At 45.5% G+C, this 22245-nt stretch overlaps 1 protein-coding gene across 2 annotated transcripts; it reads right to left on the reverse strand.

The window, feature by feature from the left end:
- Nucleotides 1-1756: 1756 nt before the first annotated feature.
- KBTBD4 (kelch repeat and BTB domain containing 4) lies at nucleotides 1757-22226 on the reverse strand. Of its 2 annotated transcripts, XM_044270285.1 has the most exons (7): nucleotides 22157-22226; nucleotides 12028-12657; nucleotides 9365-9471; nucleotides 7378-7500; nucleotides 7173-7271; nucleotides 6732-7099; nucleotides 4124-4595 (listed from the first exon to the last, which is right to left on the reverse strand). In XM_044270285.1, the coding sequence occupies exons 2-7, from the start codon at nucleotides 12626-12628 to the stop codon at nucleotides 4397-4399; spliced, it is 1497 nt and encodes a 498-aa protein (XP_044126220.1). In that variant the 5' UTR covers nucleotides 12629-12657; nucleotides 22157-22226; the 3' UTR covers nucleotides 4124-4396. The 2 variants fall into 2 exon arrangements, with proteins under 2 accessions (XP_044126219.1, XP_044126220.1); XM_044270284.1 differs by lacking the exons at nucleotides 4124-4595; nucleotides 6732-7099; nucleotides 7173-7271; nucleotides 7378-7500 and adding an exon at nucleotides 1757-2911.
- Nucleotides 22227-22245: the final 19 nt, after the last annotated feature.

Consider the following 22245-nt stretch of genomic DNA (forward strand, 5'->3'; position numbering starts at 1 on the left):
AAATAAATAAATAATAAATTTAACTCACCTTAATCCACTTGATCGCGAAGCCGGCATCTCCTTCTGTCTTCATCTTAGCTGTGTGGAGGAACAGGACCTGTGGTGACGTCACTCCGGTCATCACATGATCCATCACATAATCTTTTGCCATGGTGATGGATCATGTGATGACCGGAGTGACATCACCACAGGTCCTGTTCCTCCACACAGCACAGAAGACAGAAGAGATGCCGGGCTGCGCGATCAAGTGGATTAGGGCGAGTTAATTTATTTATTTATTTTTTTAACCCCTCCAGCCCTATTGTACTATGCATTCTGTATTCAGAATGCTATTATTTTCCCTTATAACCATGTTATAAGGGAAAATAATACAAATCTACAGAACACCGATCCCAAACCCGAACTTCTTCACAGAAGTTCGGGTTTGGGTACCAAACATGTGCGATTTTTCTCATGCGAGTGCAAAACGCATTACAATGTTCCCGCAACGCACCCGCACATTTTCCCGCAACGCCCGTGTGAAAGAGGCCAAAGGGTTACAGAACTTGGCTTGAGTGCTTCTGACTCTACATTTCAGCCATCAGTGGGGGGCTCAGCACACGGACCCCCACATATCATAACCTATGACTTGTCAGAACTTTTCTGAAATGACAGGTTGACTTCACTGAGGCCTGGTTAAAGTTGATGTATGAAGTCATTTAAAGGGGTATTCCCATCTCAGACATTGTTGGGATATCGTAAGATTATGCCAGCAACGTCCAATCGAATCAGGTCACAGGGGAGGGACCTGCACCTATCTCCAGAATGGGCCCCCCGAAATGAAGGGAGAGCAGCTATGTATGTGAGGCCACCCCCTGTTCAGCGCTATGGGAGTTCTGAAAATAGCGGACTATTTCAAGCAGTCCCACAGCGGTTAATGGAGAGGGGGCCGTGCTTGTACAGTGTGCTCTCCATTCACTGCTATGGGACTTCCAAAAATAGCTGAGCCAGCGCACAGTGTGCTATCCTTCACTTCGGGGGCCTCGTTCTGGAGATAGGAGCGAGTACCAGAGGTGGGACCCGCACAGAATTCACAATGATGGCACATCCTAGCGATATGCCATCGATGTCTGACATGGGAATATCCCTTTAATGACCCACATGTTTTCGGAGTATGTTGTAGTGACGCACTTTTCTCAGGGTACAATCACACGACTGTATGTATTTTGCGGTCTGCAAAACACGGATCCTCAAAATTCGGATACTGTCCATGTGGCGTCCGCATATACTGCAGATCCATAGCGTTCAATGGGTCCGTGATCCGCATTTGCGGCCAAGAATAGGACATGTTCTATTTTTTGTGGAACAGACCTACGCATGCAGAAACCACACAGATGTCTTCCATGTCCTTTCCGCACCGTATGTCCCTTTTGCAAAAGATAGAACATGTCCTATTCCTGTTCGTAAATGCAGACCATAGACCACCTTTGGTACCTGCTCCTTGTAGTGAAGGATACTGCGCATGCGTGGTGTGCTCTCCATTCACTGCTGTCTTTTGCGGGAACAAACAGGCGGATGTGGAAAGCACATGAAAGACATCCGTTCTGCCATAGAAACAAGTCATATTCTTGGCTGCAAATGTGGACCACGGACCCACTGAAGTCAATGGGTCTGCAAAACAATGCAGACCGCAAAATACATGCAGTCATGTGAATATCCCCTTACTCAACTCCCAGGTCTATGGACACTGAGGATTTTTGTAAGACAGGTCAAAGTAAAGACAGGACAGATTTATTCCATGTTCCCAGGCCCAAGTTTGCCTTCAGAGGTTTTCACCTCCACCACAACCAGCGAGCAAAGCATAGATTTATCAGAGAAGGAAATGTGACAGCACGGTAGAGGACACTTGGCTGATTTGACATGCTTCACCAATACCACCACATTGGTAGTCCCATCACTTTTACCTTATTATGACCATATCTTCATATATTTTTGCAACTTAAGAGCCTAAGTCCATGTACCAAAGCAACAAATTACATATCTGATTGATCCAGAGTCACCTGACGAGGCATCATGCCAATAGAAACTGCAGATTGGTAAGCAAAAACCGAGTGCCGCTAGTTACTGTCACCACGGAGGTGACTGGGTTTAGCTTGAAGGCACTGGCGTCCCCTTTCTTGTAATGATCCCGGAACAGATAAATGAAACCATTGCAGCTGGCGATTTTCCAGAGAGACGGTCTCGAGTTCCAGATTTCAGGAAGGTACAGCCGTGTGAAGCTGTCCAAAAGTGGGTTATAACAAATCAGAGAATCTCCCTGGGCTATGATGAACACCAGGTCCTTGTGAACGGCTGCGTGGATGTGACCGGCGAACGGCAGCAGGTAGGGTTTGACGTGGCACTTCTCGGTGTTGGTGTCAAAACACTGGATAAGACGAGAGGGTTTCGTGAAGAAGTCGAGGTCGTTCTCCACTCCTCCCATCAGGTAGATGAGCCCATTGAGGTTTACTCCTGCCGCACCCGAGATGGAGACCTCCAGCTGACTAGTTTCTGTCCAGACATTGTCCCGAACTCGATAGTAAATGACCACGTTGGAGAGGGAGTCTTGCAGAGTCTTACCGCCCAGGGAGTAGATGACATCCTTGCTGGACACAGACACCAGAGTATGCTGCAGACGGTCTCGAGGAAGTGGTGCACATCTCTCCCAGTCCATGGTCTCCATGTTACATTTCCACATACGACGAGGTATGGATCCTCCTACCACGTAGAGATCGGCGCCATGCTTGCACGAGGCAGTGATCTGGTGGCACAAACTGTTCTGCCCACTTACGCTAATGGAATCATCCTGAGCGCATTGCAGAGAGACGGCGATGGAGTGCGTGCGAGATTCCTCCTTCCCGATCAGATAAATGTCCACCTTTTCCCCGGTTTCCTTAAAGACAGAACAGACATTGAGACGCTTAAAACATTTTCTTGGTTAGGAGGTTAATCAAATTCTGATCAAGACATAATGGTGGAGGTGTATTAAAAGGATCTACCCAAAGCAAGCAATCAGATTCTCCTGAGGAAGCTGATCACCATGGGTGCTCCAACAGGAAAGGGACGACCTCTTTAAAGGGGTTTTCTGCTGCTGAAACCTAGTAACCGATCCTTAGGATAACAATATCAGGTTGGTCTGGGGATGACTCCCGACACTGCGACTGACTGTCTGTCTAGAACAAGCACTGGAACTGCACAGCTCCGTACAACTAGTAGTGGCCATGAATGGTATTGCAGTTACATTCACAGCGACTACAGAGCTGTACTGTATGGGTGAGAAGCAGCCCATTCAAACAGCTGATCAGCTCGGGTGTCAGGAGTCAGACCGGCACTAATCTGATGGCTCATCTCACAGTTCCAGAAAATCTGTTTAACCGAGACTCATGTTTGAGGCTATTTTTGGCGTTTTTCTGCTCGTGCTGGTTAAACAGGCGTCACTTTTCGTTTTCTTTAAGCCGGAGTCTGCCCTCAGTGCACTTAATGGCTAAGGGTTCTTTCACACTTGTGTTGAACTTTTCCAGTATCGATATCCGGCAGAAAAACGCTTCAGTTTTGTCCCCATTCATTGTCAATGGGGACAAAACTGAACTGAACGGAGTCACCAGAATGCATTCCATTTCGTTTGGTTGCGTTCCCATGCCGGAGAGAAAAACCGCAGCAAACTGCAGTTTTCTGTCCAGCATGGGATGCGGAGCAAACCAATCCGGCATGACACACAATGCAAATCAATGGGGCCGGATCCGTTTTCTCGGACACAATAGAAATAGATCCAGCACCCATTGACTTTCAATAGTATCCATGCCGGATTCGCCATTTTAAAGAGAATACAACCGGAATCTGTTCATAACGGATGCAGACGGTTGTATTATCAAAAACGGAAGCGTTTTTGCTGAACCCTGCCCGATCAGGCAAATACACAAGTGTGAAAGTAGCGTAATTTAGATCCAGACTAAAAGTACTTGTTCTAACTTGTAGGTAAGATCATAATGTTGTTTGTTGTACAATTGTCCACTGCTATTACAAGTAAACCCACAATTTTTTCAGAATTTTTTTCAATAACTTTTATTCACATTTTCAAAGAAAATAAATTTACATCAGGGCAGAACATCACTGTGAGAGAACATAAGAGACGGTAAATACGCCACTTTTAAACATAAAAAGGAATGTATCTTTGGTCTTGCCTTTTTAGGCATAAACAACTACTTTATAACAAAAAATATATATATATTTACTATCAATAAAGTCAACATTACAAATTGTTTATTTCCGTATGAAATGTAGAAAACACATTACAATAACTAATAGCAATTGCTCATATTAATGAACTTTAAACCAGTAAAAATAAAACTGCAGGTGCTGACCAATAAAATAACATCAACTAGAAACAGAGTTTTATCGGCAGTTCACCAGAAGCGTGATCAGAATAATACTTAAACCCGGTGTAATGCCCGTCAGGTTCTGGGTAGGTTTGCCTTATTTTTGTGATTACACACGTGGGTACAGATACTCGGCGTGCCTTTCCAAGAAATCCATATACCAGGTTAGTGAATTTGCGATATCCAGCCACACGTAGATGCCTGGGAGGAAAAAAGTTTTATATTATGAATAGGTGATTAGATATAGTTAGTGAAAGTGTCCTCATACCTCCACTCTGTGTACGATGCACATCTTGTTATGGCGTCTAAAAATGCATATACTAAGCGGCTGCTCACATTATGTTTCAGATTACCATGTATGCCGGAAAAAGCTCCCGACCTATACTGCAGTGACAGATGCCCAATGGTGGCGTCCGTTACCCATAGGCTACAGTGGCATCCATGCTTTGCAATAGCATATATATATCCTATGGGTAAAGGCTATGTCCCGCCATAAGAACTTCCTATCCCCAGGATAGGGAATAATTGTATGATTGGTGGGGGTGTGATCGCTGGGTCTCCCACTGATCATGAGAACAGGGTCCAGGAGACCCCGTAGTGAATGGAGGGATGGTGGTGCATGCATACTGTCGCTCCATTCAGCTCTTTGTGACTCTTGAAGAAACGCAGACTACAATGTTCAACCATCTCCAGCAATACCATAGGGATGAGAGGCATGCATGACTGTCTCTCCATTCCCTCTGGGGACTCTGGAATCCTATCCTCTTGATCGATGGCGGGACCCAGCAGTCAAACCACCACCAGTCAGATACTACCTACCCTTTCCCGCCATCTGCAGTACATGTACAGCGAATGTTGGGTATTTAAAGGTAGCGTCTGCTCAAGAGCTGAGCAGGCGCCATAGTCTGCGGGACACCCTCAAGTAGAATCGATGATCGAAGACGACTCCCATCACGGGTTTTAACCACTCAGACTCTGTGGTCAACTGCATCTGAGCAGTCATTTAACAGGGGCAGGCTGCGCCTGCTTACAAACAGGTTTGGCAGCCTGGGGCCTTGTGTACTATTGTTAAATTCCTATTGAGACCTGCCTCAGGCTATCGTATAAATCACATGTCTAAGTCCCCTAGAGGGACAAAAAAAGAAAAATTAAAATCAACCCCTTTTACAAATGAAGATAAATACCAATAAAAAAAAAGTAAACATCATTGATATTATTGTGCCCGAAACCGCCTAAATTATTAAAGATTTAAATGTATTTGTTCTGCATGGTGAATAGCGTAATGAAAAAAAAATAAAAATTAAAATTGTTGAATCACCTTTTATTTTTGGTCGCTGTGACGGACAAAGATTGAACAAAAAGTGATCAGGCACACACCAAAATAGTAACAATAAAAAAAAATGAGCCCTCACACAGCTCTGTAGATGTAAGTATCTAAAAAAATTATGGGGGTCAAAATATCACGATGCAAAGAAAAAACGTTTTTCAAACTAAAGAAAAATATATAAATTTGAAACTGCCGTATTCATATAGACGCACAGAAAAAACTTAACATGCAATTTGTACCGCATAGTGAACACCGTAAAAATGAAACCCATAAAAAAAGGCGAAATTGCGTTTAGTTTTCCAATTTCTCACCATTTAGAATTTCCGTCCAGCTTCCCACTGCACAGTATGCAATGTTAAATGGTGCCATTAAAAATACAACCTGTCCTGCAAAAAGCAACCCCTCATACAGCTATGCAAGCAAACAAATAAGAAATATATATATAAAAAAAAAAAAATAAATAATGTCATTGCTCCTGCAACCCCGACTGTGTCAGAAGGGGTTATTAAATATATATCTTTAAATGTAATGCGCTGTACAGGACTTGCTTTACCACATTAAGGCCTATGCACACGATCGATATGTTCGGTCTGCATTTATTTGTGGATCGGATGTAGACCATATTAATTTCAATGGGGGCCGCAAAAGATGCTGTCCGCATCCGTATGTCCGTTCCGCAAAAAAAGTCTAATTATTTTCCATTTCGCATACCAGGATAGGACAAAAAAAAAATATATAAAAAATTGTCGGCATGCATGTGGCTCGGATCAGTCTTTTGTGAACCACAAAACAGATACGGTCATGTGCATTAAGCCTCATGCACCTAACAGTATGTATTTTGCAGTCCGCAAAAAATACGGATGACGTCTGTGTGTATTCCGTATTTTGCGGAACGGACAAGCTGGCCCCTAATAGAACAGTACCTATCCTCGTCCGTAATGCGGACAATAATAGGACATATTCTACGTAATAACAGATCAATGGCGTGCAAAGAGAACACAAACAGTCACCTGTGTTCCTTGCATTCAAACTGCGCGGCCGTCATCTTGGTAGCAAACTGGAGCAGTGGGATGAGAATCTCTCTTGACGTAACAAAGCGCGAGAAGTCCTCATGTTGTGTAACACAAGGATCGGTTTGGAAGAATCTCTCCGTTGCTGGTAATTCACGGCAGCAGACACACTCCTCCACCTCGGACATGATCGAGCACTGTCCACACTGACACCAATTTGTGTTCTGCAGCCTTCCTTCGGGATCGGGCGTTGGACGTGGCCGCTCCTCCCCTGGTCCCCACTGGGGGTCATCCTGGAAGCAATACGGATTACGGCGATTTTCTTCGTCTCTTTTTTCCCTTAAACGTTGTAGAAGTGCTTGGAAATTCTAATTAAAAGAAAAATTAATTTGATTTTCACAGAAGTATGAAAAATATTAAAGATATGAGGTGTAAACTCACAGGGTCATTAGCATTCCTGTCAGCGGCGGCATTCCGAGCCTCAGCTGCTGCTGCGTCTTCTTCCTCTTCTTCTTCTTCTTCCTCCTCTTCACTTTCATGCTTTTATCCATGAAAAAAAAAACATGGGTAGGTAGGTTACACAAAATGGCCTAAAAAAAAATATATATATAAAAAAAAAAAAAAAACATCCTACTTCGGAACTTACTCCAAAATCATATTCTGGTTCAGAATACTCATATTCTATTTCATAATCCTCATAATCGTCCACACTATGATCATCATCTTCATCTTCTTCCTCCTCTTCTTCTTCTTCTTCATCATCAATAGACTATTAGAATAAAAAATATTTAAAAAAGGCTGACAAGTATAAAGCTAGATTAGGGCGTGAACAGCCATGTTGGGCAATGCCTCCGTGCCAACAGCGAGGCACTAAAGAACATCAGCATTTATCTACATCAGGGATGCCCAACATGCGGCCCGCCAGCTGTTGCAAAACTACAATCCCAGCAAGCCTGGACAGCCTACAGCTATTAGGGCTTGCTGGGAGTTGCAGTTTTGCAACACCTGAGGGGCCACAGGTTGAGGCATCCCTGATCTAATGACAGATAGATAGAAAGAGACAAATAGAGAGATTTTTTTATTTTTTATTATTTATTGTACAAATGATTTAGATATATTTTAAAGGAACACAATACTGTACATTTTCAAAAATTATTATATAATATACACAGATCAAAAAATATCTAATATATTCATTAAAAATAATTGGCATAAGCCATAACTTTACAGCACAATCAGCTGCCTAATATTGTGTAGTTCCCCTTTATGCCACCAAAACAGCTCTGAGACGTTGAGGCCTGGACTCCAGAAGACCTCCTGATGGTATCCTGTGATATCAAGACATTAGCAGTTGATCCTCGGTGCGGCTTCCAGGGATCGGACTTGTTCTTTTCAGAAAATCCCACAGATACTCAGTCCAACTGAGATCTGGAATTTGGAGGCCAGGTCAACACCTCTTTGTGATGTTCCCTGGACCATTCCTGAACAATTTTTGCAGTGTGGCAGGGGCATTATCCAAAAAGAGACCACTACCATTAGAAAATACCGCCGTCATGAAGGAGGGCACTTACAATGTTTAGGTAGATGGTAGATGTCACATCCACATGATGCCAGGACCCATCAGACCATCACGCTGCCTCCATCAGCTTGTCTTCTTCCCATAGTGGATCCTGGTGCCATCCTCTTCCCCAAGTAAGTGACACACACCACCCAGCCGTCCACATGATGGAATAGAACATGAATTCGTCACACCGGGCCACCCACCTCCATTGCTCCAGGTTCAACACCAATGCCCATGTGCCCATTGCAGGCAGGGGTCAGCATGGGCACTCTGATCAGTCTGGAGGTACATCTCCCCATAGACAGCAAACTGCAATGCTCCGTGTATTCTGATGCCTCTCATCACCAGCAGGAACATGGTCAGCCATTAGTGCTGTAGTAGTTCTTCTGCAGGCTAGCCTTCATTCTCTACACGCATCCATACATCTTGGGCACCCATGACCCTGTCCTCCAGTCACTGGTAGTCCTTCCTTGGACCACTTTTGGTAGTTACTAACCACTGCATACCAGGACCACTCCCCGAGACCTGCCGTTTGGAGATGCTCTGATCTGGTCTTCTAGCCATCAAAAGTTGGCCCTTGTCAAAGTCTCTCCGTCACCCCACTGAGCAGCTGGCATCAGAGACATACCAATGGATGGAGCTGGAAGCAGAAGACTCAGTCCGCTGTTTAGTGGCCATCTCTGCGTACTGCAGCTCAGCTGCCATTCACAGCAATAGGAAAGGATCACACCGCAAAAGCGCACCGCTGATTGATCGCAGCAACGAAAAGTGCATGATATTGGGTTTTTTAAAAGGATTTTTTTTAAATATATTTAACATGAAACTTGCTTTAAAGGCGATTATGATCTTTGTGATTTACTACACCCTACAGCTTGATGTTCCTCCAGCATTTCTCCAAACAGGATGCCCTGCCTAATACAGTCCATGAATATTCATGTGTTGTAGGTGTTCAGACTGGAGACAGCATCCTGTCTATACAGCGATACCCAAGGGGCATGAAAACTGGCACCAAGGTTACCGTAAATGTATGAAAAAAGCAAAACGCTGTGGGCACTACTGCAGAATGACCTACCTTCAGGCTAGACAGCAGCTTTTCAGTAAATCCCTCCCGTTCTTCCTTATTGAAATGGATCCAGTTCTTTATCGCCACGGTCGGATTCTGTGAACAGGGAACGCCGTCTGGCAGGGAGAACAAGAATCAGGAAGAAACACAAAAAAAAGTGATACATTCTGACAAGGTTAAAGGGGTTTTCTGAGAGTTCAATACTGATGACCTAGCCTCAATATCTGACTGGTGTGGGTCTGACTCCCGGCACCCGCACCTATCTCAAGAGAGGGGCCCTGTGCACTTGGCTAATTTCAGAAGCCCCATAGCAGGGATACTCAACCTGCGGCCCTCCAGCTGTTGTAAAACTACAACTCCCACAATGCCCTTCTGTAGGCTGTCAGGGAATGATGGGAGTTGTAGTTTTGCAACAGCTGGAGGGCCGCAGGTTGAGCATGCTTGCCCCCTAGCAATGGCTAGAGAAAGCCATGCATGTGCGGCTTGATCTCTATTCACAGCCTGGCACCACTTCTGAAATAGGAGCGGGTCCCAGAGGTCATACCTGCACCTATCGAACATTTATGGCCTATCCTATTGATATGCTATAGATGTCCACATGGGATAACATTTTATTTGTGCCCAACATTGTCCGCTGTTTATGTTGATAGATGCGGGTTTAATACATTATGATAGGACTAGGGCTTCAGGGGTAATTGAGAAAACAATAATTCTATTTTTTACTCAATCTTGCCCTTTAATTGGAGCTCGCTCCCATAGTGGCTCCCACAGAAAACAGCCCTGATAAGGACAGGTTTACATCTGCATTGTGGACTCCGGCACTGTAATCCCGTCACTGTATCGGACGTACATGCCGGCTTTCAGGCGGACAAAAATTGGTACATTCAACATTTTTTGTCCGGCTTAAAGTCGGCATATTTGCCGTAAGCGGCTGGATCACGTCCGGATCCCACTGCAGTTAATGGGGATCCAGCGGTGCATGGTAGCTACGCCGGATAGGGTGAACTCTGACGTTCTATTCCTCTGCTGTAACAGACTGCCGGAGGTCACAACACAGATATGAACCCAGCCTAAGTCCCCCAGTCCTTTTCAGTGGACATCCCTTTTGATTAAAGGGGTTATCCTAACCCTATAATGCCGGGGCCCCTCACACAGGTTGTACTTACCTCGCTCCCCAGGCACCCACATCCACTTCTGTTGCCCGCACAGCTGCCGCTGCATCTCCCCGTCACACAGATCATAGGCGACAGGACGGGGGGACGGAAAGGGGTTTGCAAGCCAATAGCAGGCCGTGACGGGGACGAGCCTTGCGGGTGATGCTAGGGAGGCTCGTCCCTGTCGCAGCCTGCTATTGGCTGCCCCCCCCCGGATGTTTTGATCCGCACGACAGTGAGAAACGCAGGCGGCTGTGCGGGCATCTAAAGCGACGCAGGTGCCGGGGAGTGAGGTAAGTATGTGAGGGGCCTGGGCATTTTTTTTTTGGGGGGGGGGGGGCAGGGCATTATAGGGGTTGGATAACCACTTTAAACTTTTTTTTATTTGGTTGTAAAGATGTCAGCTTAGATTTGCAGGAGAGCAGAGGGACATCCTCCGTTCAGGATCCTGCATTCTTGGGCCAGAGAGAAGAGAAGTTATGAATTTCGTCTCTTGCTCTGGAGGATCTGTCCTGTCCTGTATTATAAAGGCAACCAGTTCGCTTGAATAGGCATGGAGCATTGCTTAATTTCCCCTGTAGTGGTGTCGCAGGGTATCTGAGGATTTGCTTATAAAATGGGGATGCATGCAGCTTATAAATGGGGGTGTCAGCAGAGGAGCACTTTGCAATCTCCTTATTGTCAAGGGACCCTTCTAACACAAGCTGGGAGTCTCAAAACCAGAGAACCCCTTCAAGGAGGATCAACCCCATTCAACCAGTTGCACCATTCCAGGGATATTGTAGTTATAATTAACATGCTAGGTAGGGCTTCAGTGCACCTGGGGGTGGGCCTCGGTGCACCTCAGCTTTTCGGACTTAGCCATACCCCTTTCCTTGGCTGACAAGTCTAGGCATCATCATTATCCTCTTGCCCAGGCCTGTAATCCTATGATTTTATAATTGGTTCATGCGCAGTAAACATCTTGGGAGCAGGGCAACCCAAAGGAGACGAACTGCGCATATAGCGATTATAGAATCAACGTTGTATGTATGGGATTATAGGGTTCGGGCAAGAGGACAATGATGATGCTTGGCCTTGCTAAATCAGGAAAGCAGAAGAGCTGAGGTGCACCGAGAGACTAGAACCTGCCCCTTGGTGCATTGAAGCCCTAATCTGTAAATTTATTAAACCTACCATATCTCTGAGATTTTCACGATAAAGATATAGTTTTGATCAGCAATATCAACCCTACCAAGCAGTATGTCTGCTTTTACAGGGTTGATCTTGCTGATAGTTCCCCTTTAAGAAACTGCAGGAAAATATTGTGGAGAGACCACAGTCATTGCATGCAAAGATTCAATCCTCCATCTTTGGATGCACTCTGTAGTCATACAGCAGGGGTCCCCAACCTTTAGCTCTCCAGTAAATGAAAAACTACGACTCCAGCTAGCTGCCAGCTGTCATGATGGGAGTTGCATTATTTCCAACATCACAGGGGTAGAATGATCCTGACTGCAGACACCTCTGGTAACTCACCTGTAATAATATCTGTGAGCAACCTCAGGGGCAGGTTCAGGAACTCTTCTGTATCACACAGTTGCGACAGTTGGGTTTTGGCGCAGTGTTTTGCCGCAGTATAAAGCGAGGTGTCGCTGTGCTGATCCGCCAGCCACATAATCTGCAGGCAGTTTTTCACCTGCACCGTCCTCACCAGGAAGCGAGAGCACTCTTCAAACAAAGCGGTCAGCTGGTACATGTCGGCCACCTCATAGGTCTCCTGCAACTGCTCCAGCCGCAGCTTCACTGTCCCATGGTAGATGTAATCCACCAGTAACTGGAATATGCTGGCGCTGACATCCTTCAGCTCGATCACGCGGTTGTGACCCTCTTTCAGATTGGAGGCAAACATGGAACGGAAGAAGCAGCTCTGCGCAGACAGGACCAATCGGTGCAACTGGAACTCTTTACCCTCCACTAGGACGGTGACGTCCACAAACAGCTGCTCCTCCATGCAAAGCTTCATGATGCTCTGAGCCACGCGACTGCTGTGGGAGCGATCTGTGAAGGTGTACGTCATAAAATAATTCTCTGTGGTGCTGACCAAGTTCTGGTCTGTAGCCTCTTCTGAAGGGTCCATGCTGTAGAACACGCCTGAGATTCAAGTACCTGGAAGATGAAGTGCAAAAGAAGGCAAAAATTAGACTGAGGACACTTAAAGGGGTGTTCCCATCGCTACGATATACCACCACTTTATGACTGGTGCAGGTCTGACCACTAGGACTCCCACAATCCTGACAATGAAGGGGCTGTGGCACTAGTTTACTGCTGCACCCCCTTCTGCAGTTCCTTGTGGGTGGCTGGGAGCGTCGCTGTGCAGCGAAAACCGAAACGGGGACACAGGGCTGAACCCTCTTTAGTCTCAGGGATCCTGCACACAAACGTATTTTCTTTCCAAGTCCGTTTCCCTTTTTTTTTTTTTTTGCGGACCATATGCGGAACAATTTATTTCAATGTGTCCGCATACAAACGGAAGTTAGGGCTCATGCACACGACCGCAAGTATTTTGCGGGCTGCAAAAAATACGGATGACGCCCGTGTGCATTCCGTATTTTACGGAACAGCTGTCCCCTAATATAACAGTACCATCCTTGTCCGTAATTTTTGCGGAATGGAAACGGAATGCATACAGAGTAACTTTCTTTTTTTTTCCGGAACCATTGAAATTAATGGTTCTGCATAAAAAAATTGAACGGACACAAAAAAAAAAAAATCTGTTCATGTGCATGAGCCCTTACTCCGTGTGGATTCCGTTTCGCATCAGCAAATTTCACATCAGTTTTAACCATTTCCGTCTGAGATGCAGGCAGGATTTTTTTTTTCAGTGTATAATAATGGATATCAAGAAGAATGCGAACTCCAGTTTATGCGATTTGATGAGTTGTATTTAATAGGAAATGTGGTAACTCATATATGCGTGACGTTTCGGCCACAATCCGGCCTTCATCAGACTGGTACCGCTTAGGGAACTGTATGGATCGCAGGCGCAGGTTTGGTAAAAAGCAGATTCCGTGCTGCTGATAATGGGAACATATTGTCATCACTGTCTCTCAGTAGTGCAGCCTCAGGTGTCAAGCCTGGGAGTTTAAAGGGGTTTTCTGACTCCTTGAAGAAGAAGAAAATAAATAAATAAAATTAAATAAATAAATAAAAAAACACTCCAGTGGTTTAACCCAGTCATTCATTATAAGCTGCCGGCATGTGACAACTGCAGCCAATCAGTGGCCATTATTGAACGGTCATGTCAGAAGTACAGCATGTGACCGCTGGCTACCTTCACACTTGCGTTCTTAATTCCGCAATTGAGATCCGGCAGAGAATCTCAATAGCGGAATTAAACGGATCCGTTTTGATTTTGCACATCAGGAGGCATCCGTTCTGTTAGGATGCGGTTGTGTGAAATCAAAAACAGAAAAACCTAATTACTTACCGGTAATTCCAACCAGGTAGGGACAGGAAGCATAAATTTGACCCTTCTTCGGCTTCTCCTCCGTGTCTTTCTGGACCGACAGCCATATATAAAGTATATTTATATATTAGGGATCGACCGATTATCAGTTTTACCAATATTATCGGCCCGATATTCAGGATTTTAAACGGTAACAGCATCTATCTAGCCGATATTCCGATAACGAATAGGGAGCACGGATTGCGCTGCTGTCAGCACAGCACAGGTGAGAAAGACGCAGCGTCTCCCTCCCCCCCTGTGCTGCTGCTGCCACCAATGAGAGGAGGGAGGACAAGAGGAGGGGAGGGGCTGTGGCCACTGAGCCACCAATCAAGATCACTCTCTCATTAATTCATATACAGGAGGCGGGAGCTGCAGAATCTCATAGCCGGCTCCCGACCTCTATGACAAGTAGCTGCGATCTGCGGTAGTTAACCCTTCAGGTGCTGCACCTGAGGGGTTAACTGCCGCAGATCGCAGCTACCGCTCATAGAGGTCGGGAGCCGGCTATGCGATTCCTCAGCCAGCTCCTGCCTCCTGTATATGAATTAATGAGAGCGGTATCTTCATTGGTGGCGTAGTGCGCCCCCCAACCCCAGTATTAAAGACATTGGTGGCGCAGTATGCCCTCCCACCCAACCCCAGTATTAATCATTGGTGGTGCAGTGCGCCCTCCCCCCACAACCCAGTATTAATCATTGGTGGCGCAGTGCGCCCCCCCACCCAAGCCCCCCAGTATTAATCATTGGTGGCAGTGGCCACAGGGTCTCCTCTCCCCTCCTCCTCAGTGGCAGTTCCGATCGGAGCCCCAGCAGTGTAATCCTACTGAAGCCCTGGCTGCCATAGTCGGCTCCCTTGCTACTGTGTGCACAAAGCACAGAGCAGCAGGGACAGTGTGAGGTCCTATTCACCCTGATATCATAAATGAAAAAGAAAGATTTACAAAAAAAATAAAAAAAATACACGTTAACAATAAACATTCATTTTTTAGCAGATTTGTGTAGGAATTTAATTTTTTTTTTTTCAAAAATGAAAGTTCACAGATTATCGGTATCTGCCCTAAAAAAAAAAAAAATCTATATCGGTCGATATATTTTTTGCATTGCACACCAACACACGCCTCCACCTGTCGACCTATATGTGTATTTCTATATTCATATCCCTACATATATATTTATATACGTATACTTTTCATGAAAAGGGAATTACCGGTAAGTAATTAGGTTTTTCCCATTCATACTCCATGACGGCATACCATGAGATATAACAGATTAATACTCCTATTGGGGGGGGGGGGGGGGGGGAAGGGGGGACTATGGCCTGAAGCACCTTTCTGCCAAAAGCGAGCTCCTGACTAGCTCTAGTATCCACTCTATAATGGTTAATAAACGGATGAGGACTCGACCACGTTGCCGCCTTGCATATCTGTTCTAATGAGGCGCTCGCCCTCTCAGCCCAGGATGCAGCCACAGATCTTGTGGAATGTGCCGTAAAGGATTTTGGTGAAGGAATACCCAACGACTTGTATGATTCTAAGATCGCCATTTTTATCCATCTTGATAATGAGTTTTTTGTGGCTTTATCCCCTTTATGTGCTCCACTGAACTGGACGAATAGTCTGTCTTTCTGAACGTTTTTGTGGTTTCTAGATAGAGTAACACGGCCCCTACGTACATCCAGCTTGTGGAAATTCTCTTCCCCCTCAGTTTTTTGGGTTCGAGCAAAACGATGCGACAATAATTTCTTCTTGTCTGTGGAAATTTGATACCACTTTAGGAAGGGAGGTCTCCGACAGGGGTTCAAAGGGGGCGTTTGTCAGACCTGATAGTACCCAATTGAGGTCCCAAGGGGAAACCGTAGGTCTTAGAAATACGCAATTTTTTCTCCAAATACAGCACTTAATGCTGATATGTGCACCCTTAATGTATTTGGACGTAATCCCTTTTCGAAGCCTGACTGCAGGAAGCCTAGAACTGCTTGGACCGAAAACTTCTGAGAATAAGTTTTTTCTTGAATACACCAACAGCAGAACTTACTCCAAACGTCGCGGTACATTTTTGAAGTTACATCTTTTCTGCTGGCTGACATAGTGTCGATAATAGCTTCTGATAGACCCTTTGACCTCAAAATTGTCCTTTTTAGGTTCCAGGCTGTTAGATGTAACCTTTCTATCTTGGGATGGTAAAATCAAACCTTGAGACAATAGATCCTGTTTCCAAGAAATTATCCATGGGCTCTGGGCTGACAAGGTCTTCAGCAAAGGAAACCACGTTTTTTTGGGGCCATAGAGGGGCTATTAGAATCACATGAGCCCTGTCTAGCCGAATCTTTTTTAGAACCCTGGGAATTAGTTGAAGAGGGGGAAAGGCATAGGCCAGTTGAAAATCCCATTTTTGTGATAGTGCGTCTACCCCTATATTTCCGTCGAATGGATTCAGGGAAAATAACTTTTTTAATTTTGCATTTGTGGCTGAAGCAAAAAGATCCACTTGTGGCATCCCCCATTTTTCCGTGATTTGGAGAAAAAACTGTTTCTCTAGGCTCCATTCCGTTGATTTTAAAGAAGTTCTGCTTAAAAAAAAATCTGCTTTTCTGTTTTGGGACCCTTTTAGATGTATAGCTGATAGGGATCTTAAGTGAACCTCCGCCCCAGAAAAATATTTTTTCCGTTAACTTGCTGAGTGCTAAACTTCTTCTTCCGCCCTGATGGTTTAGGTAAGCGACTACTGTTGTATTGTCTGTTCTTACCTGAACGTCTTTGCTTTGTATGTGATGAGCAAGCACCTTTATTGCTTCCCAGACCGCCGTCAACTCCCTTTGATTTGAAGAAAGAGATTTCTGACTGACGGACCATTGTCCTTGGGAATAGAGATGAGAACAGTGCGCTCCCCATCCCCAAAGGCTTGCATCTGTCGTGATAACTATCAAATGTTCGGGGTTCCAAGGAACTCCTTTTAACAGATGCTCTGACTGTTTCCACCACTGCAGGGACTGAAATACTGGTAAAGGGATTGGAATTTCCCCCTATAGAGATTCCGGGCTTCTGTCCCAACCCTCTAATATCCACTGTTGCAGGATCCGGGTGTGGAACTGTGCCCATTTTACGGCCGGGATGCACGAGGTCAGGGAACCCAGTAGCTTCATTGCTTCCCTGATTGTACATACAGATTGGTTTTGAAATCTTGTCACTTTTTCGACTATTCCCATTACTTTCTGGGTTGTAAGAACTGTCTGTTGACAAGTAGAATCTAGACGGAACCCTAAGAAAGTTACATTCTGAGATGCGCAAGGGTTTGACTTTTTCCAGTTTATTAACCAACCTGCCTGATTGTTTTCGAGTGCTTGTTTTGAGTTGCCTATGATCAACAGGTCGTCCAGGTTGGGTATAATTAGGATGTTTCGCCTTCTTAAATGAGCCATTTTGAATCTGACATTTTATTAATTTGTTTAGTTTCTTTAGGTTTACTATTAATCGAGATTTTCCACCCGTTTTGATTTTTTACCAGGAAAATTGTCGAATAATAGCCCTTTTTCTGTTGTGAGAGAGGAACCGGAATAATGGCTTTTTGAGCCAATAGATTCCGAATCCCCTCTTCCAATTTTCCCTGTAAGACGGTCTATTTCTGGATAGGGGTTATTCTGAAGACGTCTGAGGGAGGAGGAAATATCGTAACCCTTTGTAATTATATTTTATACCCAGTGATTTACTGTGATCTCTTCCCATTCTTTTACGAAAAACTTCTCCTCCTACCTCTCTAGCGTCATTGTTTGGTAGATTCTGTATTCCTTGGAGTAAACCTCTGTTTCCCCCTTTTTGAAGTGTTTCTCTAGATGATCTTTTCGCCTAAAAGGAACCCCCTTTTTTAATTCTCCGACAGGGAAATTTCCTTTTATTTGCATCCTTAGGGAAGGACTTTTTTGAGTCCGAGGCCTTCTCTAGAATAGACTCTAAATCTTGGCCAAACGGTAAGTTTCCATGGAAGGGTAAACTACATAGTCTCATGTTGGAACTGATATCGCCAGACCAGGATTTCAGCCAGAGAGCTCTCCTAGCTACTACGGCTAGGCCCGAGGTTTTTGCTGCCACCCTGACCGACTCTGCAGTAGAATCTGACAGAAAGTCAACAGCTTTCACGAGTAGAGGAAAGGAGTCCTTTAGTGTCATAAGAAGCTCCTTCTTTCAGAAGAGCTTCTAACTGTAACAACCACCTTTTTAATGATCTGGACACGGATGTGGCCGCCAGATTAGGCTTAAATAGCGCAGCGCTCGCATCCCAGGTCCCCATATCTTCAAATTGCCCCTTTAACTAGCTTAGATAGGGATACATCAACTTTTGGGCAGATTGTTAGCAGGGCCTCATCCTCTTCACAAAAAGGAAGGCGACGTCTCATCGTCTTTGGGATAAAAAGTTTTCTATCTAGAGTTTTCCATTCTCTTTTATTAATTCCTGCATGTTTTTGTGGACGGAAATACTCTCTTTCTTTTGTTCCAGTCCGCTATACATTTGGTCCTGGACAGACCTCTGCACTTTTTCGTCCGAACGCCCCATAGTTGCCCTGATAGCTTTTACTAACTCCTTTGTGTCCTCCGAGGAGAAGAGGAAGTTTTTATATTCTGAATCAGACCCAGATGAATCCCCAGTGTCCAGATCCTCTGAATCTGATTCCTGCTCTGAGTCAGAGGATGATGAGCCGGAGATGCTCATTTTTGTATCTCTATGTTTTGACCTAAATGTCCCAGGAGTAACTACAGGATTCTCTGCTATGGCAGATCTAATTTCTTCCCTTATTACATCTCTTAGCTCTTACCTTACCCTAAGTTCACACCTGAGCGTTTTACAGCGCGTTCAAACTCGCTGTAAAACGCTCAACACGTGAAAACCAATGCTTCCCTATGGCCCTGGTTCACACTTGAGCGTTTTACAGCGCGTTTGAACGCGCTGTAAAACGCCCGACGCATAAACAAGTTCTTGAGCTTTTTTTTGGGCGTTTGTCGCGCGTTTTGGCCCATAGACTCATTGGACAACACTGCAGTCAATCACACAAACGCACGTCAATTGCGCGTTTACTATTGCAAAAAACGCGCATAAAAATGCGCAACAAATACGCGCGTAAAACGCCCATCTCAGAAACGCTCAGGTGTGAACCCAGGGTAATAGACGGGACCAGGTCTTTTACCATATTAGGCTGGTTTCACACGGGCGTTGCGGATTGGGGCCGGATGCGTTCAGAGTGCGTTCAGTGAAACTCGCACTATTTTGCAAGCAAGTTCAGTCAGTTTTGTCTGCGATTGCGTGTAGTTGTTCAGTTTTTTCCATGCGGGTGCAATGCGTTTTGATGCGTTTTTCACGCACGTGATAAAAAACTGAATGTTTACAAACAGCATCTCCTAGCAACCATCAGTGAAAAACACATGGCACCCGCACTTGCTTGCGGATGCAATGCTTTTTAACGCAGCCCCATTTACTTCTATGGGGCCAGGGCTGCGTGAAAAACGTAGAATATAGAACATGCTGCGATTTTCGCGCAACGCAGAACTGATGCGTGAAAAACAACGCTCATGTGCACAGACCCAATGAAATGAATGGGTCAGGATTCAGTGCGGGTGCTATGCGTTCACTTCACGAATTGCACCCGCGCGGAAAACTCGCTCGTGTGAAAGGGACCTTAGAGGTAGAGGTAAGAGAGAGAGAGGTGAGAAAGAAAGAGAAAAAGAAAGAGAGAGAGAAAGAAAGAGAGAGAGAAAGAAAGAGAGAAAGATTTAGCAAAGGTAAGATAACCAGCATTCCCCCCCCCCCCCACCGAGACCTTTTTCTTACAATAGAGGGTCCCTGAGAGGCTTCCATCTGACCAGCACCTTGCTCAGACATATTTAGCTCTATCCTCTCTGAACCCCTTCTATAATACTCTCATCTGCAGACCTCAGATCAGCGGGCGACTTCCGCCATGGTCCAGCGCGCCGATTGTAGCTCCACCCCCTCAGCATGCGTTCCACAGACCGGAAATACCTTTTGGAACGCACGTGAGCCGCATACGACTTACGGTGGCGAAACTATCGGATCACGATGAAAAGCTTGCGAACAGACCGGAGGGACTCCCTGAGTGTCCGGTCGCACATGGACCTCCACGTCTCACGCGCCGTGCGGGAGGTAAGGAGCAGGGATCCTGGCAGTCTTTTCAGCCCCTCAATACCCAACTAGGGCACGGGTGCTGTTTGCTTCCCTCATGTGCTTTAAAGGGAACCTGTCACCAGGATTTTGTGTTTAGAGCTGAGGACATGGGTTGCTAGATGGCCGCTAGCACATCTGCAATACCCAGTCCCCATAGCTCTGTGTGCTTTTATTGTGTAAACAAAAACGATTTGATACATATGCAAATGAACCTGAGATGAGTCCTGTCCCCGACTCCTCTCACATACAGGACTCAGGGAACCTGTCACCGGGATTTTTTGTATAGAGCTGAGGACATGGGTTGCTGGATGGCCGCTAGCACATCCACAATACCCAGTCCACATAGCTCTGTGTGCTTTTATTGTGTAAAAAAAACGATTTGATACATATGCAAATTAACCTGAGATGAGTACTGTGTGGGAGATGAGTCAGGGACAGGACTCATCTCAGGTTAATTTGCATATGTATCAAATCGTTTTTGTTTCCACAATAAAAGCACACAGAGCTATGGGGACTGGGTATTGCGGATGTTCTAGCGGCCATCCAACAAACCTATGTCCTCAGCTCTATACACCAAATCCCGGTGACAGGTTCCCCGAGTCCTGTATGTGAGAGGAGTCGGGGACAGGACTCATCTCAGGTTCATTTGCATATGTATCAAATAGTTTTTGTTTACACAATAAAAGCACACAGAGCTATGGGGACTGGGTATTGCAGATATGCTATCGGCCATCTAGCAACCCATGTCCTCAGCTCTAAAAATCCCGGTGACAGGTTCCCTTTAAGGCATTTCATTTCTTCTTACCGCCTCTTCCTGCCTGTAACAGAAACGGCTCATAGCATGTGCCATGAGGATGATCCATCTCCTACCTGGAGGGACAGGAAGACACGGAGGAGAAGCCGAAGGAGGGTCAAATTTATACTTCCTATCCCTACCTGGTTGGAGGCGGGTCATCTCTCATGGTATGCCGTCATGCAGGATGAAAGGGAAAAAACGGATCCGTCACTAAATACATTGAAAGTCAATGGGTGACGGATCCGTCATTATTGACCTATGTTGTTTTTAGTGACTTTTTTTCCGTTTTTATAACCGGACACAAAACCGCAGCTAGCAGCATTTTTGTGTCCGGTCACAAAACGGAATGCTGCCGGAACGGAAGACATCCAGATGCACGGATCTTTTTTCCCCGGTATTGAGATCCTCTGCCAGATCTCAATAACAGAAAACAACAATGCAAGTGTGAAAGCACTTGGTCGCCGTTGTCACGTCCTGGAACCATGTATGGATCAGCCGGCACCAGCAAAAGCACCTGTGCAGGATGCATGACGCGATGGTCTCCAACTGTTGGTCCTCCATCAGTTGCAAACTACACCTTCCATCATATCTAACCATCGTTTGGCTTCATGGCATGCTGGGAGTTGTCGTTTTGCAACTTTGGCGCATAATGCAATGAACATATAGCATGGCCAATGCCTAAGCATAGTGTTATATGCGCGCTATGTGCGGTTAAATCCCGGATGCACGGATAGCTGGGGGCCAATCGCAGCCATGGCGCTTTTCACCTAAATTACCAAGAAGAAAGCTTCCTGCGCTAATAAATGATGCACATTTTAAAAGCGGTTTTCAGGGGCCATACCCCACAATGATAAAGGTCTGTTCACGTAGAAACCCCTTATCCTCCATGACACATGTGCACCATGCCACTGCCCCTGCAAAATAATTCAGGAAACCATCCCTGAGGAAAAGTCTGGATAAGTGACGTAGTTTGTAGCCTGGTGACGTCATAGGACGTATAATAGATCCCCCCCCCCCCATGACGCAGAGTATGACGTCAACAAACACACACACAAGGTGTAATGGTGGATAAAGCCCACCAGTATAGTAGTAATTAATGGCGGCCTCCTCAGCAGCCGCACACTACATAGGAGCAGTATGAACAGGCTCTGAGTAGAGGTCTGACAGGATTCCCTCCGGTCAGCCATCACTTACTGACTCCGGTGCCGTCCGCTCCTCCTCTTACCCTCTTCTACTGCCGGAACTTTTGTAGCTCGGAACCTTGTTGTTTACCGGAAGTTACC

Source organism: Bufo gargarizans, chromosome 10 (genome assembly GCF_014858855.1).
Source record: "Bufo gargarizans isolate SCDJY-AF-19 chromosome 10, ASM1485885v1, whole genome shotgun sequence".
NCBI classification, from domain to species: domain Eukaryota; kingdom Metazoa; phylum Chordata; class Amphibia; order Anura; family Bufonidae; genus Bufo; species Bufo gargarizans.